The 19,297-nt window shown below is 55.0% G+C and overlaps 9 protein-coding genes across 12 annotated transcripts; 3 read left to right on the forward strand and 6 right to left on the reverse strand.

Annotated features, from left to right (window-relative positions):
- Positions 1-1,819: 1,819 nt before the first annotated feature.
- IUM83_08457 (tilB protein) lies at positions 1,820-2,872 on the forward strand (the record flags this gene model as incomplete). Its single annotated transcript, XM_067932830.1, has 1 exon — positions 1,820-2,872. The coding sequence occupies one exon, from the start codon at positions 1,820-1,822 to the stop codon at positions 2,870-2,872; it is 1,053 nt and encodes a 350-aa protein (XP_067783359.1).
- A 260-nt stretch (positions 2,873-3,132) lies between these two features.
- Positions 3,133-3,597, forward strand: IUM83_08458 (uncharacterized protein; the record flags this gene model as incomplete). The annotated part of the gene is made up of 1 exon (XM_067932831.1): positions 3,133-3,597. The coding sequence occupies one exon, from the start codon at positions 3,133-3,135 to the stop codon at positions 3,595-3,597; it is 465 nt and encodes a 154-aa protein (XP_067783366.1).
- A 561-nt stretch (positions 3,598-4,158) lies between these two features.
- Positions 4,159-4,479, reverse strand: IUM83_08459 (uncharacterized protein; the record flags this gene model as incomplete). Its single annotated transcript, XM_067932832.1, has 1 exon — positions 4,159-4,479. One exon carries the CDS (start codon positions 4,477-4,479, stop codon positions 4,159-4,161), a length of 321 nt encoding a protein of 106 aa, XP_067783365.1.
- An 835-nt stretch (positions 4,480-5,314) lies between these two features.
- On the reverse strand, positions 5,315-5,761 carry IUM83_08460 (Cytidine deaminase-like protein; the record flags this gene model as incomplete). The annotated part of the gene is made up of 1 exon (XM_067932833.1): positions 5,315-5,761. One exon carries the CDS (start codon positions 5,759-5,761, stop codon positions 5,315-5,317), a length of 447 nt encoding a protein of 148 aa, XP_067783479.1.
- A 281-nt stretch (positions 5,762-6,042) lies between these two features.
- Positions 6,043-6,867, reverse strand: IUM83_08461 (methylthioadenosine phosphorylase; the record flags this gene model as incomplete). Its single annotated transcript, XM_067932834.1, has 1 exon — positions 6,043-6,867. The coding sequence occupies one exon, from the start codon at positions 6,865-6,867 to the stop codon at positions 6,043-6,045; it is 825 nt and encodes a 274-aa protein (XP_067783348.1).
- A 319-nt stretch (positions 6,868-7,186) lies between these two features.
- IUM83_08462 (Dynein heavy chain 17) lies at positions 7,187-8,704 on the reverse strand (the record flags this gene model as incomplete). 2 transcript variants are annotated; one of them, XM_067932836.1, is made up of 2 exons in its annotated part: positions 7,555-7,566; positions 7,652-8,704. In XM_067932836.1, 2 exons carry the CDS (start codon positions 8,702-8,704, stop codon positions 7,555-7,557), a joined length of 1,065 nt encoding a protein of 354 aa, XP_067783480.1. The 2 variants fall into 2 exon arrangements, with proteins under 2 accessions (XP_067783481.1, XP_067783480.1); XM_067932835.1 differs by having other exon boundaries at positions 7,187-8,251.
- Positions 8,705-10,618: 1,914 nt separating this feature from the next.
- On the reverse strand, positions 10,619-13,821 carry IUM83_08463 (GTPase activating protein; the record flags this gene model as incomplete). Of its 3 annotated transcripts, XM_067932838.1 has the most annotated exons (4): positions 10,619-11,854; positions 12,551-12,928; positions 13,163-13,552; positions 13,642-13,821. In XM_067932838.1, the coding sequence occupies 4 exons, from the start codon at positions 13,819-13,821 to the stop codon at positions 10,619-10,621; spliced, it is 2,184 nt and encodes a 727-aa protein (XP_067783558.1). The 3 variants fall into 3 exon arrangements, with proteins under 3 accessions (XP_067783558.1, XP_067783559.1, XP_067783557.1); XM_067932839.1 differs by lacking the exon at positions 10,619-11,854 and having other exon boundaries at positions 12,922-12,928; positions 13,119-13,552; positions 13,669-13,821; XM_067932837.1 differs by lacking the exons at positions 12,551-12,928; positions 13,163-13,552; positions 13,642-13,821 and having other exon boundaries at positions 10,619-11,743.
- A 3,776-nt stretch (positions 13,822-17,597) lies between these two features.
- Positions 17,598-17,918, forward strand: IUM83_08464 (uncharacterized protein; the record flags this gene model as incomplete). The annotated part of the gene is made up of 1 exon (XM_067932840.1): positions 17,598-17,918. The coding sequence occupies one exon, from the start codon at positions 17,598-17,600 to the stop codon at positions 17,916-17,918; it is 321 nt and encodes a 106-aa protein (XP_067783483.1).
- Positions 17,919-18,414: 496 nt separating this feature from the next.
- Positions 18,415-19,206, reverse strand: IUM83_08465 (uncharacterized protein; the record flags this gene model as incomplete). Its single annotated transcript, XM_067932841.1, has 1 exon — positions 18,415-19,206. One exon carries the CDS (start codon positions 19,204-19,206, stop codon positions 18,415-18,417), a length of 792 nt encoding a protein of 263 aa, XP_067783472.1.
- Between the last annotated feature and the right edge of the window lie 91 nt (positions 19,207-19,297).

Consider the following 19,297-nt stretch of genomic DNA (forward strand, 5'->3'; position numbering starts at 1 on the left):
GACTACAATCTTGCTCCAGGGGCTTGTTGCGGGGACAATGCCGTTGAAATGGGGTTAAGTGAATATCCATATTATAATGCTGAATCGATCGCTGATAAATAAAGCAAAGCATTTTTAACGTTCAGAAATACTTCGGCTTCAATCGCACGAGGAAGGCGGAATGAGGTCACCGGACGCTGCGTTTATCCGTGCCCGGGCCAAGGCACCGCTGCCGGATCTGCTGGTGCTGCACTTGTCCGATTCAGACATCGAGCGCATCAAACACCTAGAGTTATGCAGAAACCTTCGATCGCTCTACGTGGACAGCAACCAAATTAAGGACATCGAAGGGATTATCGCGCTAAGGAAGATTTGGAGGATTGATCTCACTGGCAACCAGCTCAAGAATCTTGAACCGCTAGCATCTTTCCGAGCATTGGGCTTTTTGTACTTAGAACGAAATCGAATTTGTTTTGAAGATTTGGTGTGCATTCGAGATGTGCATTTGCTGGAGGTGCGCTTGGTAGGGAACACTGCCCTGTTCAAAGGCAACACTGTCGATGCTTATCGAAAGAAAGTGGTCGCATTGTTATCCAATGTGTGGATTTTGGATGGCCACTTCATCTCAACAGCCGAGAGACAGCAAGCGGTTGAAGAATTCGATGAGTTCGTTACTAGTCTACTCAAACTTCCCAAGAAATCGGTAGCGAGTGGAAGCAAATTTGGTTCGGTATGTGATGTGTGGGTGGAATCAGAAGTCGCTGTGGATGACTCAACCGAGTTAAGTTGCACCGCAAGCTTGATCGATATTGCTTACAAGGTATCGCCCCCTGAGGAACAACCGGATCTCAGGAGACTTCAGGCTATCGTTACGTTTCACAATACTGAAAGTTATCTCCACAATGCACATAGTCACTTTGCGCCTGCTCGGCAAGCTCAAAACGCGCGATTAATGCCAAAGATATGGATAGATGAAATTTTAGCGCTCCCACGACGAACAAGACTCGAAGTGGTCATTCTTGTTGCTACCTTCCTTGAGTGTCGATATCCGAAAGTTCTTTTGTCGGAAGCATTGACAATACGACAGCTGGATGCTCCGCATTTCCCGTCTGAGGCTATCCGGGATACTGTCAATCTCCCTGCGTACGGTCTGGTAGCTTTGATTGCTATCGCTCGACAGATGTCACTTAAAGAAGAAAAGACAATGCAAGAAGATTTTAAACCCGAAGCTGCAACACGCGAATTTCAAGACGAAAGCGAGATGCTCGCTGCTATCCCACCGCTCTTTGAAACTCTTCTCAACATCAAAGAAGCTGGCATAAATGACTCAAAACTTCAAGCAAAGGCGGTGCGGTGTCGTCGAGCAATTAAACTTCTGGCCAACGTCGCCTCTTTTCCTGACCCGGAAATCGTTGCGTTCAAGGGTAAAGGCAAACGAGACGCTATTATCCGTGACATGATGCCGCTTATTCGCGCTGCCGAGTTAGCACCGGTCAGCCCTGCTACATCAAGCGGACATAAAGTCGTGGTGCCGCGCCCGAAAAAATCTGATCACTCTAAAATGGTATGGCAACGAAATGCACCAACACAAACCAGAGAACAAGCCAATGATTCTCCTGTGCTACCTATAGAAGACTCCGAAAGACGACATTACGGTGTGAGTCTAGATCGAGTTGAGGCAACGGGTAGTGCAGCTAGGAGGAAGCCCAAATCAGGAGACTGGGTGGAAGTCAATCTGAAGCAGTTCGTGAAAATTCAGTTTTTGTCTGAAGATGGACTCTTTGTCGTTGGGGCGTTGCCCACGGACACATCTCGGACGATCACAATAGCGCTCCAACAAATGTCTCGGATTTCCAACACGGTGTGGCGTGTGAAATACCTCACTAAGCAGCAGTCTGAAGCACTGCTCCCTAGTACTCAACACCCGAAGACAGACGGCGCTTCAACAAACAACGCGCGAATTGGCAAGCTTCACCGCGACAGCGAGGCGTTCCATCGGCATGGTGCTGCTCGCAACCAGGGGTTCCCCAACCATTTTGTAACGAGTCGAATGCTAAATGACTTGGATCGTCAACAAAACAGCCACACGCTGTCGTCCAGCCAGACGAAGGCAGTTGAGATCTTCAGCTCCAACGACACACTCGACGCCAACTATGTGCTCACCTCACCAGAGCACATCTCAGCACAAAACTACTGTGCGGTCAGCTCGTTTGAACAACAGCGTCTCGCGCCGATGGGACTATGGAGTCCCGTGAAACAACCCGCCCCCTACTGCGTTCTAGGCGGGGATTTACTGAGCAAGTCCTCGTCGCTCAAAGAGCTAAAGGCCAGGAAACAGCGAGCATCGTATGCAGCGCCGTCCCAGCAGCCAGACGACTGGCTCGAAATCCGACGCGAGATGCAGGCCCAGCTGGGCATTGTGGATCCTGCAGACCATTCCGCTGGTACACGTGACCGCCCGATGACAGGCTGCAGCTCGTGCTCCTCCGACTCGGACATGATGATCCACACTGACGTCTCCACTTTCCTGACAGCCGCGTCGGACGCGGACGCTGTCATTGCAGTCCAGTCGCTGAGCCAAGAGGCGAGCAACTACGCTCAGGAGCCGAGTGGCAAGGGAGACCGCATCCGACTGAAGACTCCGCCGCAGAAGACCGTGATCGGCGGCGGTGCGAAGCTCGCGGCCGCGCGCGGGTGGCACCAGGTGGCCACCAAGACCGAGTTCGTCGTGGCCGCCCCGCTCAGCGTCTCGCGCAGTGCGCCGATACTGCGGCATATCCCTCCGCCCGCAGCGGGCACTGTACCGCCCAAGTTGAAGTTGGCCGTGCTACCATCACTCCTGCCATCACTCAGCCCTCAAACGGCAACCACACGATGCAATCTGTCAGGATAACCAAACATAGAGGTCGTCAGAGACATTGAATCGTCGATTTATATTATCGAATAATACAGGAAACCGGATTTGCAAATGATGGCTCGTTTCTTTGACCAGGCAGCTAAAAGCGCAACCAATCAGCGCGCAGGTCCATCCCCCTGACGTTGAAGTCGTGCCTCTTGATCTGAGTATGCAGGCACCACCGCTAGGAGAGCCCGTCCTCACAACCCAAGAAGCCAGCAACAGCCCAAGCAGCAGCAGCCAATCCGCCCCCCACGATGGCGACGATGTCCATGATGGTCGACAGCGACAGCGTGCTGCTGGACTCGATCCCGCGCCTGCGCTGGAGCCCCAAGAACAACCGCTTCCACTACAACATGCCCGTGGCGGCCGAGCCGGGCGCCGACGGCTTCGTGCTGCTGCAGGAGTTCGAGCACTCGGACTCGCTCAGCTCGTGGAAGCTGCCGGCCAAGGAGCGCCACCACCTGGAGGAGATGGAGCGCATCAATCACCTCATCCACGACGTGGAGAACTCGATGCACCTGCGCGAGACCGTCAAGGTGCTCGAGCAGAAGCGCATGCACCACGACGAGTACCACGAGCGCGCCGTGAACGACGAGGAGGAGCGGCCGCAGGGTCTGCGGAAGAAGGACAGCTTCCGCCAGCGCCAGCCGCCCAAGCGCTCGTTCGAGGGCCGGCGACAGAAGCCCACGCGCATGGGCCGCGTGCACCAGCCCAAGTGAGCGGCAGCGCCGTCGCATCATGTCGTGTGCCGCGACTGAAGTGGATCTCAGCCTCAGTGGGAGGAAAATGCGTGAGGAGGTGAAAACGTAAAAAGAAGAAGACAATTCGTCGGGCGTGTACTTCTGCGCCGAGTTGTAAACTATCAGGAGCCGACAGAAGTTGCCCGAACCAATATATTACCAAGTTGATGCCTGATAGTCGGTCGGTCGGTAGCTGTTGCGACAGCGATGGGGGTCTCAAATGGCCTTGCCAAGCACCCCCCAAATAGGTCTGTTCATCTCAAGGTGCTAGTTGATCTGCAGCAAAATATTCCATCACGGCAAAAACCTTCTCACATGGGCTTGTGCGCACTCGGAAAGGAAGGTTGCAAGTTGCAACTTGCAATGCGTGAGCAAGGTGATAGAGATCAAAGGAAGCTGAGTTAAGGGCTAAACTTTTTTCCTTTCTTGGGTTACCAGTATCGTACTGTACGCCTATGGTTAGCCTGATGCTACATCATGTAGCCTACATGTAACATGAACAAAGATGGGTGCTCGCCATCAAAGACGAAAACTCCTGCGTTAACGACGGTTGAAGCCTCCAAAGCCATTGCCAGCGTCCATCGCGCCAGCACCTCCAAAACCTGCAGCACCTTGGCCTCCGGCTGCACCCGCGAATCCGTTGCCACCAACCGGGCCGAAGTTCCCCATTGCACCTTGGCCGCCGATCCCACCGAATGCATTCCCGACTTGCATACCGAAGCCACCCACGCCGTTTCCGTTGATGCCGCCACCGCCGTTCATCCCAGCACCAGCACCGCCGAACATCCCGCCACCGAGACCGCCCATCGGGTTGCCAGCGCCGAAGCCATTCATCGGACCGCCAGCCCCGAAGCCGCCCATCGGACTGCCACCGAAGGCACCACCAGTTGCACCAGTCGCACCAAGTCCAGCACCAAGAGCGTTGTTGGTGTTACCAGCGGCGCCTGCTGGGGGCAAGAATGCACCAGGTTGTTGAGCTGCAGGTGCGGTTGCACCCGCAAAGCTAGTCGGTGCTGGTGTGGCCCTCGCCCTTCGGGGCACCGTCGCAGCTGGGGTTGCTGCGGGGCGTCCGCGTGTAGTTGTCGGAGCAGGAGTGGCGGGTGATCCAGGTGCACCGGGAGTTCCGGGGGCCGCAGGTGCTCCAGGTGCTCCAGGTGCTCCAGGTGCTCCGGGTGCTCCAGGGGCTCCAGGAGCTCCAGGGGCAACCACTGCAGTGTTGGTGTTAGCCACCACTGTGGACGGAACGCTGACCGGAACAGGGATATACTGCGGCACTTCAACGGGAACAGGAATGGCGATCTTCTTGACTTTCTTCACGTGGTGGTGATGGTGATGGTGGTGGAAGTCTTCATCGCCTTCAGTCGCTGGCATGTCGGATCCCTGCTGCAGGCCGCGAGGCACAGATTCAGCTCCATTCGTGACGGTCACACCGGTCAACGCTAGGATGGCAGCAATAACCGCGGCGCTCTTCATCGCTTGTGGTTGTTGCGTTATTGAAGAAGTGAAATGCTTTGTCGCTCGCGAAATGGAGAATGACAAGAGAGCTTGTGCAACTACTCCGCGAGAAACTAAAGACTGGGCTGTCCTCTTCCTGTCAGCATCGTGGATGATGGAGAAATTCGCAGGTGACCCGAGAGTATTTCATTTCACTCATCTGTCTAGTTAGTCTTCGGGGCTAAGTGAGCACCCCCCGAAACTAGAAGACGAGGTTTAGGTGCGCATTCGGCGCGAGGCAGTCAGCCTCGAGTCCCTGGAGCAGCTTCACGTCCACGCCCGCGTCTTGGAGCAGTTTGACCCCCTCGCAAATGACGAACGTCTTGGGCTCCATGACGCCGATGACCACGCGCGCGACGCCCGCGCGAAGACAGCTTTGCACGCACGGGACGTTGCCCGACACGCGCTTGCTGCAGGGCTCCATGGTGGTGTAGACGGTGGCCCCCTGCGCCTCGAAGTTGAGCTTGTGCAGCGCCACCTGCTCCGCGTGCGTGTTGCCCGGCAGCTCGCGCGAGAAGCCGGCGCTCAGCACTTCACCATCGCGGACCACAACGCAGCCCACGCAGTAGGCGTTCTCCGACGGCTGGGAGCGGTGCGCCTCCGCGATCGCCAGGCGCATGAACGCCACGTCCGCCTCGTCCTGCGCCATCTTGACCTCCTATTGACGCCTTATGACAAATATCGCAATAGAAATGTCAAGTTGGAAATATTCGATGAGCGTGCGGTGGCGAGGATAAGCTCATCTCGAGTATCACCACGAGCAACTCGGTGCCATGAAGTTAAGACTGAGTGAGGGAACGATACTTGCTCTTATATATTTCATACGTTTCGGGGGCTCGAGTGGGCTATGGCTAGCGACAAGAGCTGCCGAGTTTCTTCCCGTTCGCGCGACTACGCGGACTAGGCTGGCTGGGGGCTCTGGGACCAACTTCATGGCGCGAACGCAGCCAGCGTCTTGCGGCTGGTCAGCTCGTCCAGCACGTGGACGACGGCGCGCTCCATCTGGTCGGCGTTGGCCTTCTGCGTGGCCTTGAAGGCCTCGAGCGTGAGTGGGTCGCCGATGCCGTTGGCCAGGTTGTCCACGATGGAGAACATGGCGAAGGGCACGCGCAGTTCGTTGAGCAGCTCGGCCTCGTTGGCGCCCGTCATGCCGATGAGCTGGCCGAACTGCGCGAAGAAGCGCACCTCGGACTTGGTCTCGAAGCGAGGGCCCGCCGTCTGCACGTAGACGCCGCCGTCGTGCGGGTGGAAGCCGCCGTCCTGCAGTGCCAGCACGATGGCCTGCTGCAGCTTCGGGTGCAGCTCGGGCACCACGTGCGCGTCGTAGTCCTTGGACAGGTGCATGATGTCGAAGGGGCTGAAGAAGTCCTCGGGCACCACGAAGCGCCCCACGCCGATCTGCGCCGTCATGGAGCCCACCGAGTAGATGCCCACAACGGCCTCGCAGCGCAGCGTCTTGAGCGCCAGCGCGATGGCGCGGAAGTTGATCTGGCGCGGCTGGCGGTACTCGCCGTCCGGGTCGGCGTGGTGGCGCTGCACGAACACGAGCTGCAGCGAGGACGCCACCTCGTCCTGCGGCTGCTCGGCGGTGGTGGTGGCGGTGGCGGAGACCTGCGGCTGCCAGGCGCCGACGTGACACACGACGGCGCCGAACTCGGTCTCCACGACCTGCTCCACCAGGTTGGCCGAGAAGCTCTTGGCGTGGAAGAGGCTGGAGCCGCCGATCACGCCCAGGACGTGTGTGCGCGAGATCATTGGACGTGTGGACAGGAGGACGGGAGGATGGGCAGGTGGGGGTGCGTCCTCTGGGGCAAACTGGCAAGTGCGTCGAAGGATTGCATGGGCGCAACGGATCGATGGACGAACTGCTGCCACAGGCGGGTCACAGATCGGTGTTAAAAGGTGGTAGACAGCCAATGAACGACGAGATGGATACATGTGCGACACCGAATCCGTGCTGTCTACGATTCCTGAGCCGCTGTAATCAAGTCTCAACCGACATCGATGCAACGTAGGACGAGGCAGCGACTGGCTGCCCCCAGGCAATGATGGCACGAATGGGAATGGGTGGTTGCTATTGCTCAGTGTCAAGCTCGTTATCTCGCACGTCGTCTTCGAACTGGTCGGACGCGTAGCTCATGACGGTGCCGGGCCGCGACTCCGGCGGCACCACCGCCGCATCGACCTCCGGAACGTCAGCGTCTCTGCTGTCGGGCTCATCGATTGCGTCGCAGCTTTCGTCCTCGTCAGTCTCCGGGACAGCGTCGGCCTGCTGCGCCCTCTCAACCCGTACGCGGTCCACCTTGAGTCGAGCTTGCTTCTGCCGTGCCGCACACTGGATCCGTAGTGCCGACGCGTCCATGTTCTCTGCCTGCTTCTTTTGAGTGCGAACGCGGTTCACCTTGCCGCGTGCTTGCTGCTGCCGTGCTGCGCACTGGATCTTCAGGGCCGAAGCTTCCAGGGTCTCAACATCCAGGGAATTGTTGGGCGGTGATGACGATGTCGATGTCGGTTCATCCGCGGTCGGTTCATCGACGACCTCAGGTCGGTCGACGCGATCCTCGTAATCGCCGTCTGAATCCTGTAACAGCAAATCGACCGCGCTTGCTTGCTTCCGGCCCCCATCTTGAAGCAACGGAGACTCCACTGCTGCCTCTCCTGCAGCTGTCGGTATCGTGTCCTTGGGAGGCTGAGGTGGTGTCGGTGGGGCAGCTTTCGTGCCCATCATCCGGTCAAGCTGCTGCAGCATGAGATCGCAGAGAGTTCGGTACTGGCCGCTTTGAAACGCCACCAGCGCTTGTTCGCCGAAGTCTTGGCGCAAGTCCTCAGTGTCCACAGACATCTGCGACTCCACAGAGCTCATGGGTTCGTAGATTTTGATCATCAGCCGACGGTCATCGGGCTCGTCGGCAGATTCCTCTTCGTCCTGCTGCTGCAATCGCTCTTTCACCTGCTGAAGGAAGAAGGACACGAAGTAAACTACTCCACGATACGTCCACGGACTGGTGCGCAGAAGAGCGTTGCTCTCTCCACCGCTGTGCAAACTGGTGACGGTGAAGTTGCTTTTCTTGCTGGTAGTGACGGGACTCTCACTTCGTCGGGATGAAGAGCGCGAGCTACCCCGCGGTGTACTCATCATGACTGGCTGGTTTTCGTTAATGAAAAGAACCTCAGCGTTGCCGATGCTCACACGCTTACTGCTTCTTGACCGTTGTAGTGGCGGTAACAGTCCCTCATTATCTCCATTAGCGTTCCACGAAGTAGGGTTGTCTTTGCTCGGCTCTGGACTTGTTGGGGCAGCGTCGACCTCCAGCTCTGAAAGCAATTCGAGACGGTCCTCATCACCACCCGCATCAAGGCCGCTACTTGTGTGTAACCCGAGGCGCTCGTAGTCCTGCTGTTGAGCGGCCCGCAAAACCGAGAACACCCAGGCACACATGCTGCTAGCAGCACAGGAAAATTGTGCAAGAAACTTGGGCTGGAAGTGTTCGTTTTGCAGGAATGGCACAAGTGCCTTCCACTTGAAGCCCGGTACAGCCGTCACATCAAACACTTGCACCCGCTGGATTAATTTCTTGCCGTGCCGAAGCATTTTCTGGCATGAACGCCACGATAAATCTTTTGGAAGTTGGTCAGCGGGGCTGAGAAGGATTAGAACGCTTGCGGCAACCAATGTTACCATGTGATGCGGAGGTGCATCCAGTGCCCCAAGTGCCTCAAAATCAGCGGCGTTAGCTGAGAACTCCTCCCCACTCCAGCGTGTCCGAAGCAGTTTGCTACGGTTGTTATCACTGCGTCTGTAGTCTTCTTCCTCGCCTCCGCTGTGGTGTACATTCTCCATAAGTTGTCTAAGGTTTTTTGGGGGAGACTGTGGTAACGACGGAAGCATTCCTTTTCTCTTCATCATTTTTGACGAGTCTTGAATGTACGTTGGTCCCGATAGCGATTCCAGGGGCATCGATAGCAGCTCAAGTTGCTTTTCTGCCCGTTTTTGCCAGGTCACTTTTTGCTGCTGCTCTTTCTTGCGAAGTGATGACGAGGAAGGCGAGTTGCCACCATAAACAGAGCGAGTAGGAGACGCTAGCCCAGGTGGCAGTGAGTCCTGCAAATTGAGAAGGCACCACACTAGATATTTTTCAGCATCCGCAACACGCTGAACTGGATCTCCTTTGCTTACAAACAGGCGTAAGCTTCGCCACGGTTTTTCGCGCAGTCCTTGAAAGTTTCGTTCAGGGATTGGTGCAGGCATCATAAAGGGATTCTGCTTCATCGTTGACGGATTCACGCCCAACACCGATCCGAGCGTTTTGATAGTGCTCAAAAAGTTTAAATCCGACAACATCTTGGCGCAGTAGTTGTGGTTCTCAAAACAAAACGGAGCTAACGGTACCATTGGTGCGAGCCGCACACGTAGCTCATGCCATCGCAAAATACTTTCCATCACAAGCACGCCCACATCACGCAACTGTAGCAGCAAGTGAAGCACCTCAGTGCCCTTCGAAACATCAAATACCGGTTCTTTTGGAGGAAGATGGGGTTGGAGCAGCGACTGCGGTGGAGTGGCTGCCTTGATCAAATCATACAGCTTCGCCAGCAAGCCCTCCCGCAACATCGTGTTTTTCAGCAGTGTGCGTTCCTCGTCGCATTGCGCTGAGCCTACCTCGGCGATACCGCGAGTGGTAGCAGTCGTTGTCGTGTTGGAAAAGCTGGTGGATCGAGGAAAGTACCCTCCTTTTATGGGGGACTTGCCTACTCTAGCCCCGCTCGTTGTATCGATTGGATCCAGCAACTCTTGCCTTTGCCGAAGTTCTTCAGAGTATGCCAGTGTCTGTTTATAGTCTTTATTGTTCGCCTGCAGCAAATACTCCGCCGGGTAGGATGTGTTCCAGCCCATTTCGCGCCATTTGTGTTCGTTTGGGAGATCCAGCGCCCAATTTTCACGATCAATGTTTTGTGGTCGGCATTCCTTGGGTTTATGGAGAGGAGTTATCTGACCGGGATATGACCCCGGGCCACTTGGGAATAGCGCTTGACGGACAACCGTGGATGGTGCGTTGAGTGGGTACTCCGACACCTTGCTTTTTCTGCCGACTCGTTTTCGAGGCAACTCCATTGGTGGCCGGGGTAGTGTCGAGTATACGAGTTGTGTCACGTTACGAGAAGTCTCTGGCAGTAGTAGTTCGTCCAAGAAAGCGTCGTCAAGCCCTGGTGGATGGGCCCACTGCATCCACAGGATGTCGGTGGCAACAAATTAGAATGAGCGCCACTCGTCTTTCCGGCGCTTTACTCACTTAAACAGCCAGCAGCAACAGGTGAACCTCTAAGGCTTCAAGTCACTATTGGGTAGGAACTTCTTCTGATGTTACACGTTGTCGGAGCGCCACACTTTTTTTCAGTGGTGATATTTACCAGCAATCCGGTAATAATAGCTGCGTAGTAGCACCTTACGGGAAAGCATGCATAGTCCCTATCTTTAGACGTATTCACCGCGCACGCACTGGTGCTTTCATTCAAATGTCGACTTAAATATGGCGAGCGCACTTTTCTGAGCTTTCTTCATGCGCCCATAAAGCGAAATCGATCCTTTTCTCCCGCGATGCATCCCCTCAGCCTCGCCCGCGAAGCTATTCCGCACCGGTGCCTCTAATGAACCAGGTGCGCTGTTCGTATAGCCTTCGCCGCCGCTCCGTTCGCAATAAGTGTGTTTTACAGACTGCACTCGAACCATTGCGGACTGTGGTGAGTTCATGCCCTTGCACCATTTACGTACGATTTGCGCCCGAATGCACGAGTGCTCCTTTTCGTCGATCTTTCCACGAAGAAATAAATCCGCAAGGTCCTCCAGCTGGTCCTCCATCTTCTCTAAATCCTCGCTGAAACTGTGGTGCGTTTGCAGAACATCTACTCGCTGATAACGTTTGCGATGTTCATCACCTGATCCTCCGGTCGTCGTTTTGCCACCCCCGCTGCCTCGCAGTGGGTTGCTAATATATGAAGACAAACCTGATTTCCGATTATGTGTGTTGGCTTTGCCCGACATAATACTCGATGCTGACAAGGTAGAAAGCCGGTCGATTTTTGAAGGTGACGGGGGGGCACTAGTCGCTTTTCGCTGCTTTGCTTTCGCCTCTTCCAGTTGCTGCCGCATTTCGATTTTCTTGGCTTCAAACGCAGCGAACCGCTCCATCACTTCGTCCTTATGCACCATGCGGAACTCCTCAACAATGTCTGGCTCCAGTTGGTCCGTAATAATGAGGCAAAAGTGAAGGAATTTATCCATCTCAACCGTAGTCTTCGTCATTTCGCGTGCGAAGTACTCATTGATGGCTAATAACACCTCCCCTGCATCCTTAGCCTCTAGTAGGGTCCCGCGTAGCGTGAAGAAGATGGACATTCCTACTCCAAGCAATACGCGAGAAGCACGCTGCTTTTCCTTTGAACGGGCAAGGAGCATGTCGATCACCTTGAGTCCGCAAAAGGATGGAAGAGACGTAAGAAAGCACGTCACGAGCCACTTCGTGCAGAGGATTTCCATGTTTAGTCCAAGCTCGTTGAGGTGGGCATGTAGCTCTGCATCGTTCTGCCGCAACAGCGTATTCATTACCGCACAGTCCGTATGAAGTCCAATCATAGAATCAACATGGTAGGCAGGCAGGAGGACTTCAATCAGTAAAGTAAGTGCTCGAAGCGCCTGGTCCTCGTCTAAATACTGCAAAAGCACTACCAAGATTTCGTTCATGCCCTGGCAGTATCCCACACGCCGATTGCGATTGGCAAACGCCGTGAGTACTCGCCGCATCGGAACCACTTGATCATTTCGCAAATTTCTTGTTCTTGTGATGTCATTTTCAATCGACTTGGCGATTTCACGGTCTAAGAGCGCCTCTTCGTCTTCATTTTTTACTGCCGCAAGGTTTCGAGGTAGATCTGGTGGTGCTGGGAGCTGGTTAATCAAAATTGGCCATACCCACGATCGATGTGCATCTGGTACACCGTTCTTACTGTGGCGGATAACAACCTTAGGAGTTCCTGATACTCGAAGGCGCTCCCACAGTGCCTCTTCATCTTCTGGATCCATCTCACCCGGTTGGCTCGTGTCGTCCCCTTCTCTAGTTGATGAGGTATTGCTGAGAACCGAGTTGGACAGGGACAGGCTACGAGAAGACATCGAGCCAAGCGGCCCATCTGCGCCTTTTAGAGAAAAATTTCGCATCGACGACGATGTACGTGACCGCCGACGATTTATCTTGCTGATACCTTGGTAAACTCTAGCCAACATTTCCTTTTCTGATGGAGTCGTCACGATTTCAAGTCCTGCTTCTCCACTTTCTTCACCTCGAGATTCGTCACCGCTGCTTGACGATGAGCTTTCTTGCTCACGACTGCGTGTCCTACTGCCGCGACCACATCGATTTTTTTCGCTCGAGTCACTGCTTACCCTGCTGCTAATTCTTCTCTTTGTCTGGCCCGCTGGTGCATCGGGGTCATCGATCATGTGCTTCCTCCACTGAATAAGCAATTTGATGCTGTGAATTCTGCCTTTGCGTGGCTGTTCCTGCTGCTCGGCAGATCCCTGTTTATCCAGCTTAAGCTTTTTGCTGCTTTTTTTCGTCTGAATTTTCCGCTGCATAGTCTTCCGCTGCTCTTCCTCCTGCGCTAATTGTGCTCTGTACTTTTGGCGTAGCCCACCCAACTCACCATCGTCAATTTGTTCGTGCATGAACATGGCAAGATCTAAAAAAGACTCCGCCACGGAATACTCGTTCAGTGTCGTCCAGCAAAATTCGTTGATAACCTCCAGCACCACGTTCACATCCTGAATCTCCACGAGCGCCGAGCTTAGATATAATAATACTGACAGCGATGTCGAAAAGATAATCTTCGAGCTCATCTGCAGACTGCAGATATCCACAAACATGATATCATAGAGTCGGCACACAACGTCGAACGGCATGGACTCGGCGAAAAACGAGAAGAACCACTTTGTGCACAGCAGCTGAATCGACACACCGAGCATTGCGAAATGTTCACTTAGGGCCGGATCATGCACACGGAGCAGCTCCTGCAGCACGAGGCAGTCTGTGTGGAAATCCACGACGGATTCGTCAAAGTACTTCGGCAGCAGCGTCTCTAGCAGCATCCGGAAGCCCCAGAAGGCATCCTCCTCCACGAGAAACGTGCTGAGCACAACGCACGACTCCACCATACCGTGGCAGTAGTAGAACGCCTCCTTGGACTTGGCGTAGGCCAGCAGGATGCGTCTGATTTTGCGCTCCTGGAAGGGGTTCAAGTGGTGGAACCGCTCCATGGCTTCCTCCTGCGCCTGCTCCAGCGAGCTGCTGGTCTCCGGGTCCGTCTTCTCCTGCAGGTCCTCGTCCATGCCGTGCAGTAGCTGGCTGTAGGTGGCGCTGCCCTCGCTCTGCCGCTGCAGCTTCATACTCTGCACAAGAAAATGATAAGAACAATAAATGATAACACGTTAGAAACTCTGGGAGTTCGTCGCGGGGCCTCCGAGGGACGCAGACGTGCCTGGTCGTGCAGCAGGATGGGCCAGACCCACTCGCGGTGCTCGGGCGGCACGCCGTGGGCGCGGATGGCGGCCCAGGCGGCGCGGCTGTTGGCCAGCGAGTGGTGCTCGCGCCCGGACTGGCCGATGTCCTGCGCCAGGCGCCGCGCCTCCTCCCGCAGCTGGCTCCATGCGACCTCCATGGGCGGCGAAGTGTGGTGGCGTGTGGCGCTCTGCGTGCTCGGCGGCGGCCTCCTTCCTCTTCGTTCGCTGCGGGCGGCGCCGCTCTTCTATTATGCAGAAACGCGTGTGGAACGCCACGAACTTAACGCGTTATAAAACCGTTAGGTACAGACAGACTGAGAAAATGGGTTCATAGGCAAATCGGAATCAGATGAAGAAATAAATAAAAAATAAACAGGATACCTGGGTTCGGCGCCAGCCATCGGACGAGGTTGCTCTCTATCCGTGACTTGGAGAGAGAAAAAGTCGGGGTGTCGATGGGAGAAGGGCTGTGTTGTCGCTCTCAAATTGGGGAATGCGTTGTGGGTTTGCGACACCGGGCGTGATATCACTGGTTTCACTGGTGCGTTACGACGCGATCCAAGTCAAATGGACGAAGTATGAAAGAGAGAGGTTGACCGAGTGTACGTGCATTTGCTTCACGTCAGTCGAAACGCCTGGTGATGGAGAAGTGTCGTTGCGCGTGACCACATCGCACCTCGAATGATGCTTTAGAAATGGCTATGGTGATGAAGCTTTTTTGCTGACAAAATGTACTGTAGTGCTTTCATTTCAGTCTCGTTGCGTATTGATTGAGTTGATGGTTTACACCGTCAACACAATGTATATTTTTCATATGCGTTATCTTGTCCTGGGGCTGGCACGAAAATGACGATGTCTGTCGCTGAATTCACGTTGTTGTTACCGGTGTTGCTGTGAACAAGAAGGCATGCACGATTTGAGGGACCAAAGTCTGCGCTGAGCAGCAACCTTGAGTATCCACGCATGCATGCTGCACTGTACGCGCGAGTAGATCCTCCATGAATTTTGTGAGCTTGCGCACTACGCGCTCCTCGCCAAAGAGAGTAAAGAATACTCCGCCAGGGTCCACTCCATTTACCACCGCGTCCAGTACCTCCAAACAGAAGTTGCAGTACCGCTTGTAATGAGACTGAAACATGCAGTTATACACTTTGTCGCGCAGGTCGACGAATTCAACTAGATCCCGTTCGATTCGCAGCGTCGACCCGTGCGAATGCGTTTCATCTTGAATTGTAGGAGCACTAGTAGCAGATGAGCTTGAAGCGGTTGAGCATGAGTTGGTGGTCACTCGAGTGTGTGACGAATCCGCGAAAATATCGATCTTGTAGCGCACCTTGGCGTCTTGTCCGGAGCGCGAAATGCGAATGGCATCGACACTCCTGAGTTCCAAGAGCGCGTTTCGTCGAGCAGTCACAAATGCAGGCTCTAGCTGCGTTGACACGAACTTGACGCTGTGTTTTTCAGTCAGCTTTGGTAACATGGTTTCGATGGTCGGAATCGCACAGGTCCACGGGTGGATTGGAGGCAACTGCTGTGTGGTGCGATGCACATTCGAAAGTGACCATCCTCAACAAAGATGCTGTACTAAATAGTGCGCTGGGCATTTTGCGTATCATATGATACGATGTACTACGTTTTGTACTGTAACACTACAATGTGCAGGCTAAGGACACCGATAAAGCAGTCACATCCAACATGGTTGATTACCGCAAAATCGTACTACAAGTAATCCTGTCGATAGGATGAGCAATTTTTACACTGTTGTCCTCGATGCATTCCACACAAATAGTCAACGATGCATTCCACACAAATGGTCAAGATGCATTCCACACAAATGGTCGACCACAGTCTGTAACATACGCATAAAAACAGCTAACCTCATCCAACCAGGGTGATTACAGCGGCATACGAAAAGTCTCATCGTGAAATCTTTGCTGGTGGAAAAAGAACTAACTACAAGACGTCCACGTTTGATTATGGTTGTATTGAATGAGCTACAGGACGTACAGTAACGCGTTGACTCGAGGACAACAGTGTAAAATTTGCTCATCCTATCGACAAGATTACTTGTAGTACGATTTTGCGGTAATCAACCATGTTGGATGTGACTGCTTTATCGGTGTCCTTAGCCTGCACATTGTAGTGTTACAGTACAAAACGTAGTACATCGTATCATATGATACGCAAAATGCCCAGCGCACTATTTAGTACAGCATCTTTGTTGAGGATGGTCACTTTCGAATGTGCATCGCACCACACAGCAGTTGCCTCCAATCCACCCGTGGACCTGTGCGATTCCGACCATCGAAACCATGTTACCAAAGCTGACTGAAAAACACAGCGTCAAGTTCGTGTCAACGCAGCTAGAGCCTGCATTTGTGACTGCTCGACGAAACGCGCTCTTGGAACTCAGGAGTGTCGATGCCATTCGCATTTCGCGCTCCGGACAAGACGCCAAGGTGCGCTACAAGATCGATATTTTCGCGGATTCGTCACACACTCGAGTGACCACCAACTCATGCTCAACCGCTTCAAGCTCATCTGCTACTAGTGCTCCTACAATTCAAGATGGAACGCATTCGCACGGGTCGACGCTGCGAATCGAACGGGATCTAGTTGAATTCGTCGACCTGCGCGACAAAGTGTATAACTGCATGTTTCAGGCTCATTACAAGCGGTACTGCAAGTTCTGTTTGGAGGTACTGGACGCGGTGGTAAATGGAGTGGACCCTGGCGGAGTATTCTTTACTCTCTTTGGCGAGGAGCGCGTAGTGCGCAAGCTCACAAACTTTGGTCCCTCAAATCGTGCATGCCTTCTTGTTCACAGCAACACCGGTAACAACAGCGTGAATTCAGCGACAGACATCGTCATTTTCGTGCCAGCCCCAGGACAAGATAACGCATATGAAAAATATACATTGTGTTGACGGTGTAAACCATCAACTCAATCAATACGCAACGAGACTGAAATGAAAGCACTACAGTACATTTTGTCAGCAAAAAAGCTTCAGCACCATAGCCATTTCTAAAGCATCATTCGAGGTGCGATGTGGTCACGCGCAACGACACTTCTCCATCACCAGGCGTTTCGACTGACGTGAAGCAAATGCACGTACACTCGGTCAACCTCTCTCTTTCATACTTCGTCCATTTGACTTGGATCGCGTCGTAACGCACCAGTGAAACCAGTGATATCACGCCCGGTGTCGCAAACCCACAACGCATTCCCCAATTTGAGAGCGACAACACAGCCCTTCTCCCATCGACACCCCGACTTTTTCTCTCTCCAAGTCACCGGTATTCGACAATGAAGAGCGCCGCCACCGTTGCTGTAATCCTAGCGCTGAGTGTTCTGGCTGTCACGGATAGCGAGCAACCTTTGCCGAATACGCCCGCACTTCGCGGGTTACGACAGAGCGCTGACACATCAGCAGCTGAAGGTGACGAAGACTTCCACCACCAACACCATCACCACCACGTGAAGAAAGTCAAGAAGATCGCCATTCCTGTTCCCGTTGAAGTGCCGCAGTATATCCCTGTTCCGGTCAGCGTTCCGTCCACGGTGGTGGCTAGCACCAACACTGCAGTGGTTGCCCCTGGAGCTCCTGGAGCTCCTGGAGCCCCAGGAGCACCCGGAGCACCTGGAGCACCTGGAGCACCTGCGGCCCCCGGAACTCCCGGTGCGCCTGGATCACCCGCCACTCCTGCTCCAACAACTACGCGCGGACACCCTGCAGCAACCCCAGCTGCGACGGTGCCTCGAAGGGCGAGGGCCACACCAGCACCGACTAGGTTTGCGGGCGCAACCGCACCTGCAGCTCAACAACCTGGTGCATTCTTGCCCCCAGCAGGCGCCGCTGGTAACACCAACAACGCTCTTGGTGCTGGACTTGGTGCGATTGGTGCAACTGGTGGTGCCTTCGGTGGCAGTCCGATGGGCGGCTTCGGGGCTGGCGGTCCGATGAATGGCTTCGGCGCTGGCAACCCGATGAGCGGTCTCGGTGGCGGGGTGTTCGGCGGTGCTGGTGCTGGGATGAACGGCGGTGGCGGCATCAACGGAAACGGCATGGGTGGCTTCGGTATGCAAGGCGGGAATGCATTCGGTGGGATCGGCGGCCAAGGTGCGATGGGGAACTTCGGCCTGGCTGGCGCCAACGGATTCGCGGGTGTAGCTGGTGGTCAAGGTGCTGCAGGTTTTGGAGGTGCTGGCGCGATGGGCGCTGGCGGAGCCTTCAACCGCCAGCGCCGTCGCTAGGATTATCGCTGCTGTCGAATTCTTAACGCTCGCTCGATCATGCCTCGAGCGGCTTGTCGAATCTTGATGTCTTTTCTTGTAGTAACTAGCTCGCTCTGCACACGTTGAAAAAAAACACCAGTAGTGCCCGCAGATAATAATGCTTGAGTTTGGTAGTGGAACAGTTGGAAGCCAGGCAGCGTGGTATTTTGCAATCGTGCGACTCCGAACAGGTTGTATTGGCGAGGTCGGATCTTGTTATTTTTTTTCTCCTGATAGACTTCATGGCAATAGATTCCAAATGAACTGGGTGAAAGACAAGTGAATTATGGCTCTTCACTCATTTGGCCATCTTCATGCATCATACACCTTTCCTCACTCCTTCACGAGTGTTCTTCGTCACAGACCGCTCCTGCCTCGCTCTCCATTTCTCTCGATTTCGAGTCATAACTTAAGTAACCATAGGCCGACGGGCGAACAGGTAGCATTCCGCTTCATATTGTTTCTCTTGTCGTGCTCACTTGGCCGCAGCAGTCTTCGAGCCTGTCGTCGCAGCCTCCACCGGGGGTTTCACGAACTGCAGCGACTTGGCCGAGTGGAAGCGGCACCGGTTGTCCGTCTTGGCGAAGCGTTTGCAGCCGAGCACGCCGCAGAAAACCTCGAGCGGCTGCGGTCGCGCGTTGACGTCCGGCAGCGGCTCTTCGGCCGGCGGTTTCTGCGCCGCGAAGTAGGCCATCGGGTCCTTCTCCATCTCGGCGCGCTTGAGGTTGTCTCGCCACAGGTGCTTGCTCTTCTCCAGCGGCAGGTTGCCCAGGCTCCACTCGAACGCGAGCATCTGCTCCTTCTGCACGTGCTGCTTCACGAAGCGACTGGACTTGCGCAGCGGCCGCGGCCGCTTCCCAGGCGCCACACGGGCGCGCACGGGCACAGGCGGCGCGTCCGCGTCCGCGTCCGACGACGTCGGCGGCCGGACGCGCCGCTCGACGCCGTGGGCGCCACGTGTGAGCTCGCCCGCCTCCAGGATGAACCACACGTCGCTCTTCTCGCCGTAGAGCTGCAGGGCGCTGACGCGGCAGCCGTGGCACGCTCGCACCGTGTAGTGGCCCTGCCAGGACAGCTCCAGCTCCAGCACGTGCTCCACGCACAGGTGGCCGCGCACCTGCAGCCGCGGGCAGCTCGGCCGCACGCACACGTCGCGCACCAGCAGCGCGCCGTCCTCTGCGCAGCGCAGCGGCAGCCAGCGCCGCTCCTCGCGGTCCATGCAGGCGCCGCACAGCACGAGCGCCGGCTCCCCGAGCGCTCGCTCCATCGGTCTCAATGCGATCTGCCCCTGCCTTACCCTTGAGCCGATGGATCAGCGTGGCCTGCGCTGATTGGGCGGTTCGTTATTGTCCTGGGCG

The sequence above is a fragment of the Phytophthora cinnamomi genome, assembly GCF_018691715.1.
Source record: "Phytophthora cinnamomi strain GKB4 chromosome Unknown Contig99, whole genome shotgun sequence".
NCBI classification, from domain to species: Eukaryota; Oomycota; class Peronosporomycetes; order Peronosporales; family Peronosporaceae; genus Phytophthora; species Phytophthora cinnamomi.